The 12201-nt window shown below is 40.1% G+C and overlaps 1 protein-coding gene across 3 annotated transcripts in view; it reads left to right on the top strand.

Annotated features, from left to right (window-relative positions):
* Positions 1-11446: 11446 nt before the first annotated feature.
* Positions 11447-12201, top strand: part of DCP1A (decapping mRNA 1A) — a 49048-nt gene continuing 48293 nt past the window's right edge. For 2 of the 3 annotated variants that reach the window (XM_019667417.1, XM_019667416.1), the window contains exon 1: positions 11503-11667. In XM_019667417.1, the coding sequence (XP_019522962.1) occupies positions 11533-11667 (135 nt within the window). In that variant the 5' untranslated portion in view covers positions 11503-11532. Of the gene's footprint in view, positions 11668-12201 lie in introns of all 3 variants that reach the window. The other variant, XM_019667415.1, reaches the window with a different exon arrangement.

Genomic DNA, 12201 nt, shown 5'->3' on the forward strand with positions numbered 1-12201 from the left:
CAGTGAAGCAACGTCCTCCACAACTAGACTGAAGAACAAAATGACAGCAACTTGCCTGTTCCCCTTCCCCCAATTCCCCAGCACTGTTCCCATCTCCCCAATTCCCCAATAAAAAAAATCTAAAAAAAAAAAACAGGTTGTAATTTAAAAAATAAAATAAAATAAAATAAAAAATAAATAAATAAAAAAAACAAAGGCTATAACAAGAGACAAACAAGGACCCAGTAATCCCACTTCCTGGTATTTATCCAAAGAAACCCAAAACGATAGTTGGAGAGAACGTATGCATCCATATATTCATTATAGCATTGTTTACAGTGGCCAATATGTGGAGCCAGCATGGGTGCCTGTTGATAGAAGAATGGATAAAGAGAAGGTGGTACATATATATAATGGAATATTGCTCAGCCAGGGAAGGGAATGGGTTCTTGCCATATGCGGTGGCAGATAACCTGGAGTGTATTGTGCTGAGTGGAATATGTCAGACAGAGAAAGATGTGATTTCGCTTATATGTGGAATTTAAAGAACAAAATAAACAAAACAGAAACAGACTTGTAGATACAGAGAACGTTTGATGGTTGTCCGATGGGAGGAGGGTTGAGGGGGTGGGTGAAAAAGGGGAAGGGATTAAGGAGTACAAATTGGTTGTTACAAAGTAGTCATGGGGATGTAGGGTATAGCATAAGGATTATAGTCAGTAATATTGTAATAACTACATGTGGTGTCAGATGGGTACTAGGTTTATCGGGGTGATAGATGGGAGGAGGGTTGAGGAGCAGGGTGAAAAAGATGAAAGGATTAAGAAGTATAAATCAGTAGTTACAAAATAATCATGGGGATGTAAAGCATAGGGAATACAGTCAATAATATGGTAATAACTATGTATAAACTTGTCAGGGGATCACTTCTTAAACTATATAAGTGTCTAACCATATGCTGTACATCTGAAATTAATATAAAATAATATTGAATGTCAACTATAACTGAAAAATTAAAAAGGGCAGGGAATGTGAAGAGCAATAAGGGGTCTAAATTTCCAGGTAGAAAACAAATATGTCATGGGGATGTAGTGTACAGCATAGGGAATATAGTCAATAATATGGTAATAACTATGTATAGTGCCAGGTGGGTACTAGACTAGTCAGGGGGATCACTTCATACGCATAAGTTACATAAATGTTTAACTACTATGCTGTACACCTGAAACTAATATAAAATAATATTGAATGTCAACTATAGTTGAAAATTTTTCTAAAGGGAGGAATAGGTGAAGAGGAATAAGAGGTTCAAATTTCTAGGCAAAAAATAAGTCATGGGGATATATGGGGAATGTAGTCAATAATATTGTGATAGTGTGGTAGAGTCTCATTTAGCTGCTGGACTTATCATGGTGATCACTTCTTTAGGTATATAAAAGTTGAATAAGTATTGTATACACCTGAAACTAATATAATATTGTATGCTAACTATATTTTTAATAAAACTCTTTTAAAAAATAAATAAAATGAGCATGCAAAAAAAAAAATCAAAGTGCTGGAAGCATGGTGCTTTATCATAACAGAGCTCAAATGTACTTGATCCATGTTCTTATCCTGGAAATGTCCAGTCAAGATTGTTCGGTCAATTAATTCTATACAAAATTGAACTGCCTGAATATCTATTGGAAGAAATGCTACTGAGTCCTCAAGGTTTGTTGTTTGTGTTTTTGGTTTAAAGTGAAAAGTAAAGTGTTTCAATATACATACATCTGATGGTGATAGTTTTAAGTAAAACTGGATTGAAAAGCTGGTTAGAAGATCAAGAGGAAACCAGGGCTGTGTTTTTTCCTCAGGTTTCAAAATGCTATTTTCTCCCTATCTGCATCTTGGAGAACAGGTGACAGTAAAGCAGAAGACATAGCCACCATGAGATCGTGCAGTCAGCAGTTTGCTTTGCTCTGCTCAGTCCTATGAACTATTAATAGATCTAACACTAATAGAGATAATGAAATACTAATAGGTCTAATAGATGTAGCCCATACTTTCATAAAGGTCAGTTCTCTCATTTCCAAATGTTAATACATTTACCCTCTGCCAGACCTAAGAAGGACATAAACTCATTGGCTTTGCCTCTGAAAGCCATTTTACACTACCGGTCCCCAGGACAAAACTCCAAAAAAACTACTCCCTTTCTACGGTCAATGATACTTTTTAAAAAAACCTTTCTAGCTTACATCAGGAAATATCTATGCTATTCAAAACTTTAAAAATCAGTTGACTTTGTTGAGGGAAAGAAAAAGCTTCTTGCTTATTCTGTAAAGACACACCAAAATATGACATTAAGATTATCTGTCAGTTTGGTTCAGCTGATGCATTTCTAGCAATTGCAAGCTACACGGCTTGTTTCTTTGGGGTGATAGGTCTTTCAACAGATCTCTTGGCTGCTTCCTATAGATGATATACCACAATCCTCAGGGATGCGCTGACTAAAGAATTTGAGATTTTTATTCGCACATATCCCATTATATAGACTGTGGATGGACATTTTTTCCTCCCAAGCCTCAGTTTTCAGTACATTACTTTAAATGCGGGAAACTGTAGAAAGCAGAAAACACCTGTATGGTAATGTTTCACCTGAGTAATCATATTTCCATTACCTTTACTAAACCACAAGGCAATTTAGCTCAAAAATAGACAAACGGAAAGTTTGAAACTGTGTATATTCTCAGGTTTTTTATTATTGAAAAATAAAAGGCCATCACTCATTGGAAAACAAAAAGAGGAAAGGGGTCGCTGAATAAGAAAACAAAAACTTTTCTATACAAAAGCATCCATCAATACTTAGGAAATACATAATTTTTAGACATTTACAAATAAAAAGTTCCAACTTCCCCCCCAAAATTCCTCAAAACTCAGTTACATCTATCACCAACAGTTCCCTTAGATTGGTTTCCAGCATTAATCATTATACAAATACACTTTAAAATACTTTGTAAAAAAACAACAAAGACTTAGAAGTGTCTAAAAGGTTAAAGAAACATTAAAAATAACTTTTCAAAACTAGATATAGCTTTTTAAAGAAACTTTGCCAGATTTTGCTGCTGGAAGGTTTCACAGAAAAACAACTATATCACATTTTTCATATAATTTTACCCAGAAAGACATTTATATTGCATGACATTTTTAATATCATTATCTTTTGATTTCATTTTTTTTGCTTGTACTTACCAGCGATCTAAATAAAATAAAATTACAAATATATAGAATACACAAAATGGGATTCTATTTTGTTCACATTTGCACATTACCTTTCTACACCATCTGCCTCTGGATTTTCAATGAAAAATCTCTTGGTTCGAAAATCTTCATCTTCACCAAAAGACAGTTTCTAGAGCTTTGGAAAGTTGTCACACTAATACAATCACAAAATGAAACGGCACAGAGCAGCTCAGGAAGATACAGGAGAGTGGGTGTTTCATTACATTTCTGTACCAGATCATTGTTTCTAGGAGGTAATCCATAAATTTTTAATCCTTCTAGTGTTCTTGAGCGATGTAAAAAGGACTGCTCCCGACCTAGTTCAACCTCTTTTTTCACAGTAGTGGCAATAATTTTATTGTGCAATTGGTGCAACTTTATTGTGAAAGGGTTATTCTATTATCTTTTGGATTAATGTTTTTTGAATGGCAAAGTGCAATTTATACTCTTCTCTTTAGATAATGAATAGTAAGCTCTCCTTCAATGTTCAGAACAGATAATATTCCTTAAATTCAAGGCTGCAGGCAACATACAGATGAGTGAATGGGTTTTCATATTGTGATGGTTAATCTCCATTAAATTATAACGCCTCAGTAATTTAGAGTGATTTTTAATGTATCCTGTTTTACATCAATTTCTGTTATAAGTGCAATAGAGTGGAGGGAAATGGGGGTGGAATAGAGTTTCCTAATAAATAAATTCAAGTTTACCAAAATAACAGAAACTGTATGTGGACTACATTTACTATTCCATAAATTATATAATGAGTGGTTTACACAAGAAAGACGCCACGTGAATTTTGTCTCTTTTGCCTCAAGTAGACCACATGTTGAAGACCCAAATTAAGACAATATGTAAACACAAAAACCAAAAAGCATTGAACTTAAGAATGTAACACTGGTTTTACCTCACAATGGAAGTGTACAATGACAATAAGTAATTCATTCTTAAGGATATTTCTGTGCAAATTCAATTCATTGGAGTTCAACAACTTATTAATATGCCCGAGCTACTGAACAATCAAATTTCAGGTTCAGGAAAGCTAAAAGTCATCAAATGAATTCAATGCATTATGATGTAAAAATGATTATGATGTTAATTTCCCCAGATAAATGTTAGTAAATGAATAATGATAATATAAAACTAGAAGAAACCCAGAACTGAACCTGGGAAGCTACAGAAAAGAATTCAGAAACAGAGTCTATAAGTTCTGTTATCAGTGCTTCTTATGTTTTTATATTAATCTGTAGAGTCAACCAAGAAGCTTTCAGGTTTCAGAATTGACACAGCAGGTATATGCCTTTACTCAAACTCTCCTTATTGTGTTGGCTTAAGAAATAACTTGTATTTTAATATGCCCGAGCGTAAAAGAAAGGCAAAATTTTAAAAAGTCTGAGCGTGTATGTGGAAATGCTTATGGAAAAGTGCATTTTAAATGACAGCCTCCCATTTTGGCTCAGCAGGTTATTTCATGATGCAATCACAAAATCAATTGCCTAATGGTATAGGCAAAAATATTTTTGGTCTCTAGCCACTTTGTGACTCTGCAAATTTGTTGCCTATAACTGATTGTAAATGTACAGCTCTGGCTGAAGTTCTTTTAAAATCTTGACTTTTTGTCAAAGCACTAAGCAGTGTTCTGGTAAATCATATGCCTAATTTTAATTCTACTTCAGGGGACTCAGCTTTTATTGCTGACTTTCTAAACAATCTGGAGCAGTGTCATTAGTTGGTATAGGCTGGACTGAGGTAACAGAAAGACTCCAAAATACACAATCACTCAAACTCAACAGAGTCCACCTCTCATTCACATCATAATCGGTTGAGGATGTCCTGGTCAGCAGGCAGCTCTCCTCAGTGTGTCATTTCGAGGTCTCAGTGCTTTTCACCCTGTGGCTCAGCCGTTGCTCCAGGCCTCTCGGCTGCCTGCACTCAGCCAGCAAAACGGGGGAAAGAGAATGTGGAGGAGTCAAGGACTCCTATCAACCTTGGCCTGGAGTAGGCACGTAGCATTTCTGCTAACATTCCACTGGCCAGAATTGGGCTACAGAGCCATACCTGAAACCGAGGGTCCTGACTTAATGTACTTGTATGAATTTGATTTAACATGTAGCCCCAGCACTCAATTCAGTTTCTTTACAGCATGCCCCATAAGCCTCGGCCATTTCCCTTCTATTCATTAACTCCCCGAGGCAGCAAGAAACAATGGCCAGGCCCTGACTAACGACCACAGGTATGGGTTTCCTTGAAGCTAAAGAGGAAACATAGTGCGCTGTTGTGTTTCAGCTCCTGAGCCCTGACGCAGAATGATCCCCTGAAACCAGGCTGAGGGACTCCAGATGCTGACCTCAGCCCAGAAATTGGCATTTACTGCCGGTACCTCACTCTTGACCAATCAGTTTCACCCACAACTCCAAACTTCTTACTCATGATGACTTATGATTTTTCTCTATAAAGCCTCTTGTAAGCCATTGGAGAGTCGAGTATTTTGGAGCATGAGCTCACACGGTCTCTGGATTGGCACCAATCCTGATACACTAATTCTTTTCTCTACTGTAAACTCCTGCTGATACATTGTTTTCAGTGTGTGCACATGGGCAGATGAACTCTTGTTCAGTTTGGTAACATAACGCAAGGGAGCGTGGGAAATGAAGCCTAGCTGTGTGCCTAAGGCGATGGAAAAAGATAAAAGGACTGCTGGTGAACAGCAAACAACCTCTGCTATAGGCGAGGCAACTAACCTAGGGCCTCCGGGCTCCTTCATTTACAAATGGGTCACTATTATCTACATCCATACGCCAATCTTGAGTTTGTGAATATGTATACCAGAACCACTTTGAGTTCCATGGGTAAGCAGTGTGTTCGTTGAATATACTATTGTTTATGCCATTGCTATGCTATGGTTAATTTGAAAACTTATTCTGTTAAATAACAGTAAAAAACATAGAACTTTCCACCAAAGAGCGTTATCAAGAACTCTATGTTACATGCAATCTTTCCAGGCAATAAGGGATGAACTAAATGGTGTTCTAATTCTACGTTCTTTTATTCTAGTGACATTACTCCACATGGAACAGCTATTTCTTTCTTCCTGGTTGAAAGCATTAGTACGTCTGCACCAGAGCTGACAAACTAAACTAGTTCGCAATTATAAATGTAATTCTAGAAAACATGTAGAACCTTTTAAAATACTTTCATAAAGTAACATTTTAAATATAGAGAGGTCTGAGACCTTTCTAGAGAAAACTGAAGAAAGAACTACCATCCTAAGCATCTGCTAAGGACCAGGTAATGAATTTTATGGTAAGTCCACAACCTTTTGGATGTCAGTCATGTAAAATAAATACCAGTGGTGAGACAGCTGCACAAGGATAGCCAGTTTCACTCACGTGTAGTCAGTGTAATTTAAGAGTGTGCCAGGCAGAATGGTAGCAAGATACATGATCTACCTGGAAGCCAAGGCTAGAAGATGCTAACCCCAACTCAGCAAATGAATCATTATATGACCTTGGGAAAATTAGCTAGCTTGGTTTCTCTGCCTAAAAAGACAAACAGTAATAAGCAGATACTTCTAGAACAGATCTTTAAAATCTGAGAAAGGAAGGGAGAGGGAGGAGAGAAAGAGAAGGGAGATAGAGAGATGGAGAAAAACTAAACATAGGGAAATTTGCAAGATTGAAAAGGTACTGAATGATTGTTCTGGGCTATATTAAAACTGTTTGCTTCACGATGCATAGAGCCTAAGAATCAGAATATATTAATACAAGCAAATCAGGCATTATTTGTTTAGCACTTATAACAAATGCTTTGTTAGATGTGAAGTTGAAACAACCATCCCTTCTCTCAGGTTTATGCAATAAAGAAGAACATCCTAACATTCCAATTAATCCAAACAAATATGTATTAGACCTTGCCTGTGGCCAGGCACTGAGAATGTGATGGTAAACAAGACAGACATGGTTCCTGCTTCATTGAGCTGACAAGACAGACAAAACATAAGTAAATTAAAAAATTACAACTTGTAGATAAGTGCTATGAAGAATGTGGAAAAAAAATGGGGGGGTGCTGCAATAAATCTAACCGAAAGTAATCTCAGAGGGATCTGATCATAAATTCCTTACTGGGCAGGTCAGGGTGCGTAGTCATGCCCCAGGCCTGTAACTTTTTTTTTTTTAAAGATTTTATTGGGAAATTGGGGGAGGGGAACAGGGTTGGGGAATTGGGGGGGAGTGGAGGTGGGATCAGCCAAGTTGTTATTCTTCAATCTTCGTTGTGGAGGGCGCCAGTCACCATCTGGCTGCCCGTAGGCAGCTCATTGGCTTTAACTTCTTTAGTAAAAAGTTTTTAAGCCACCCTGTCCATTGTTCTTGTACATCTAGGTTAACACACCTTAGAAATGCCAGAAGTAGTCCTCTTTTCCAGACCCCCGCTCCCCCCACCACCCTCTGCAAGGGAGCACTTAATCTTGTTAACTATCCTGTAACTTGCTTTCTCCCGCCTTCACGTGTTTTCTTCTGTCCCTTCCTTAATTCCTAATGTATAAAAGCAACTGCAAAACTGTCATTCTCCAGAGCATTTAAGATGTTGTTTCCCAGCAATGTCGTCAGTTTGGCTCGAGTAAATTCTTATAAAAATTCTCTACAGGTTTGGACATTCTTACTTCCATGAGAAAGTGAGGAAAGGGGCCATAGGATATCACAGAGATTATCAGAGAGAAGAGTGTTCCAGAAAGGAGAATGACAAGTACAAAGACCCTGAGGCATTACTCATTTGGCATATGTAAGGGAATAATAGCAAGGAGGTTGTAAGCTAGGAAGTCTAGGGTGGAATAACTGACAGAGCAATTCATAGAATATGGAGATGGAAAGACAGCAGGAGGCCAGAGGAATGTCTCCTAGGCCATGGCAAGGGCTGGGGATTTTACACTTGAGAAATGGGAAGTCTGTGACTAACTGATCAAGTTACACAGCTGGTAGATTAGGAACTAAAATACTGACCTTCTGACTAGTATTCTAGTGTTCTACCTTAGACTCCATCATTTTAAATGACATTTTATCTTTTGCAAAGCCACTCATTGTGAGAAATGTGGGGTTGGATGATTGGGGCTTATGTTTTCAAATTTTTAATTATTTGTATTTTTTTTTAATAATTGTCATTCATGAAACACAACCCAAAAGTGACCAAAGGTTTTCCAGTGCAGAGTTAAAACTCCTTCCCACCTCTGATCCCAGGCACCCATCTCTCATTAGTCTCTTCTGTGGCCTTAAAGGAGTTGGGTTTTAAGACATTCACTCACTAATATTTATTTAGCGTCTACTCTGCCAGGGACTGTGCTAGGTACTGGGAACCTAATAGACTAAGGTGAATCTCTGCTCTGTCAGAGCCTATTATCTGCAAGACACAGGAAAGGGCTCAATGTCAGATTAACAAATATAAGGCAAAATTAGACCTCACAGTAAGTGAGGAAGAGTTTCAATTCCAAAATTGTCACATTCTCTTTAACATATCTTATGACCAATATAGGGCATTAAAGACATTAACATGTTTTGGGCCCGAAAATGTGCATTTTGAAGCGATTTTCTATTATGAATACGAAGTTTGTGACCTCATCCTAGAAAAAGTGCTATATACCTCATTGCTGAATATCACTACAGTCACCTTTAAAGTACTCCCCTTGGGAAGCTATGCACCAATGCCAGCGCCTAGTCCACCCCTCAAAGCAATTTTGGAACTCTTTTTCTAGAATGGCCATCAGAGCTGTTGTCCTATTACCCTTGATGTCCTGAATGTCATCCAAATGTCTTCCTTTCAATATTTCCTTTCTCTTCAGGTAAAGAAAGAAATCATTGGGGGCCAGATCAGGTGAGTAGAGAGGGTGTTCCAATACAGTTATTTGTTTACTGGCTAAAAACTCCCTCACAGACAGTGCCGTGTGAGCTGGTGCATTGTCGTGATACAAGAGCCATGAATTGCTGGCAAAAAGTTCAGGGCAACTTTTTCACACAGCCTTTCAGCACCTCCAAATAGTAAAGTTGATTAACTGTACAGTTGGTACAAATTCATAATGAATAATCCCTCTGATATCAAAAAAGGTTAGCAGCATCATTGCAACAAGTTTGCGAACTTAATTGTCAGACCACATAGTGTGGTAATCATTTTGTAATTTATACAAATATCAAGTCATTATATTGTACACCTGAAAGTAGTATATGTCCATTATATCTCAATAAAAAACAATTTTTAAAAAGAAAGAACTAGGGGTCGGCCAAGTGGCGCATTGGTTAGGAGTTGGCTCAGGACGCCAGCTCTGAATCCCACATGAGGGCCAGTGACGCTGTGCCGTCTACAGCTAAGATGGTGAACAACAGCTCTACCTGGAGCTGGGCTGCCATGAGTTGCCAGCGACGGCGTAGACTGCAGTGGGGCTGGCCGGCAGCGGGCGTACGCTTTCATGAGCTGCCATGAGCCGTCGTGAGTGGCCGTCCAATGCCTGGCGAGCGACTACGTCACCCAGGAAGAGCACAATGATAAAACCAACATGGGCCAGTGAAGCGATGTCCTCCACAACTAGACTGAAGAACAAAAGGACAGCAACTTGTCTGTTCCCCTCCCCCAATTCCCCAATAAAATCTTTTTTAAAAAAAGAAAGAACTAAATTCAGTTTGTTTTGAATTTTGTACCTATTCAAAAAGTACATGTACTGCATATTTTTTAAATTAGGGTACAGATTGTTTAAATGTTTGACTAAAAGTAGGTGGAGTACAGTTATGTCTTCAGGAGTTAGAAAGGCAGCTCTCCTGTAGAGGAAAGGACTGTGGGGTAGAAGGTAGGAGTCCCAGGATTCTAATACCAGATCCCCCGATTCATGTGGAACTTTAAGCCAGTGATTTATCTTCCTAGATTCAATTAAATTATCTGTCCAATGATAACCACATTTTCTCAACCTCACCATTAGACAGTGAAATGAAAGGAGCCTTTGCTTTTCTCTGATAAACTCCTACTCATTCCTGAGGCACTAATTCAAACATCACCTCCTCCATGAAGCCTTCCTAGACTTACTTGACCAGATGGAGTTGGTGGCTCCATCCTCTGGGTTTCAAGAGAACCATCTCTAGCATTGTACCATTTCCTTGCATTGTCCTACTGCTTTGGGTTTCTCCCAGAGCCAGGTAGTTGTCTTTAACAGTCTTTGAAGCTCCCAAGGGGCTACCAGTTCCGTTAGGAGTTCAATACTTGCTTAATGAATAATACCTGTGTCCTCGTTTGCATTTGTACATGCTTCTTATGTGATTCTGCCAAGAATGTAACACATGAAACCTCTTTCCATTAACAAGTCGTCCTGGGATGTAAAATCATAAACAATACAAATACTATGGAGTGTTTGTTTTTTTGTTGTTTTTTTCATTTAAAAAAGCTACATTTCATTGGAGTATTTTTTCAATGTAAAATGTTTTTCAAAGGGGGTGAGGGGGGCACAGAACTCCCTACAGTCTCTACACCCTGTTCTACTCTAGCTAGAACCTAGCTCTTTAAAATGTCCAAGAAATGTTTACTAAAAGAATGAGCTATTTTTTTAAAGCTTTAAGCGATGCACGACAAACTCAGGCCTTCCCGGGCTCTTCCCAAGACTGGGATTTACCTGGGATTCAGGTGAGGAAAATAAGGAGCAAAAATGGATATAGCAAGACACTCCTGTGTAGTTACATGCGGATTAGTGTGGGGTTTTTTTCTTCAAAATTTTCTTTCAAAAAAATACCAAATTGCTAACGGTAGTGATCTAGTGAGATCCTAGGTCTGGGGTAAGTTTTGGGGTCCCTCCGTTCTACCTCCCCGCTTCTCTGTGCTTTCTCAACGGTCCGGGGAGCTTTGCATTGCCACAACTAGGTTTTCGTTCTACCGCCCCGGGCCCATCCGGTGCGCCAGCCGAAGCAGGCCCCGTGTCAGTCTCCAACCTCGTCCGGCAGGAGCTCAGAAAAAGCTCGCGGGCAGCCTTGTTCTGGACGTCGGGACAGTTTAGTCCGCGGAAAGGTAACGCCTAGGCACCAACCTACCAGCTCAGCCGCGCACAGGCATACGCGAAGACAGATGGTTGGGTCCAAGGGACCTAATGACACCGGAACCTGGTACCCGGGGCATGAGCGCAACGGAGCATAATAGCTAACGTACCACCCTGCTACAAGGCCCAGCGGAGAGGCGGAAGTTGCCGGCGCTGACGCACTGGGGGAAATTTGCCTCTAAGGCACCTTCCTGTCCGCGACTCCGCCCCGCCGGAGGGGCTCGGCTCCGGAAATCAAGATGGAGTCGCTGAGTCGAGCTGGACAGCAGATGAGCTTAGCGGCCCTGAAGCAGCATGACCCGTACATCACCAGCATCGCAGACCTCACGGGCCAGGTCGCTCTATACACCTTCTGCCCCAAGGCCAACCAGTGGGTGAGTGCCGCTAGGACACTGAGGTCGCCCGCTGGGCTGCCGCCTCTTAAAGGGGCCGCGCGGACCACCCTGGGTGGAGAGTGATGCTGGAGGCCAGAGAGTCGTAGACGAGGCCAGGGGCTGGAGGAGAGCCGGGCCGGCGCCTGAAGGGTGTTGGGGGCCCGGGATTGGGAGAGAGGAGCAAGAGAAGTAGGCCCAAAACATCCGGGGGAAAAGCTGATAGAGGGGAGGATTGCAGGAGGATCAGTCCCCTTGGGGTCGGGTCCGGGAATGTGGGCGACTTTGCAGATGTGTTAGGATATGATACCAGTGGGGTCAGAAGGGCCTGAAAGATGAAGGGTTTAAGGGTCATTAATTAATTACATATACATAATAAATAAAGTAAACGCCCCTCCTCCCCGCCCCAAACAAACCCTTAAATAAGAGCCCCCTTCGCGCAGGTCATTTGGATTTAAAGCTTGAAATCCAATTAGTTTCAATTCTTGGAAGACACGAGGTGGGGATAAGTCTGGCTTTTATCGAACTACACTTGGT

Source organism: Hipposideros armiger, unplaced genomic scaffold (assembly GCF_001890085.2).
Source record: "Hipposideros armiger isolate ML-2016 unplaced genomic scaffold, ASM189008v1 scaffold_496, whole genome shotgun sequence".
Lineage (NCBI taxonomy): Eukaryota > Metazoa > Chordata > Mammalia > Chiroptera > Hipposideridae > Hipposideros > Hipposideros armiger.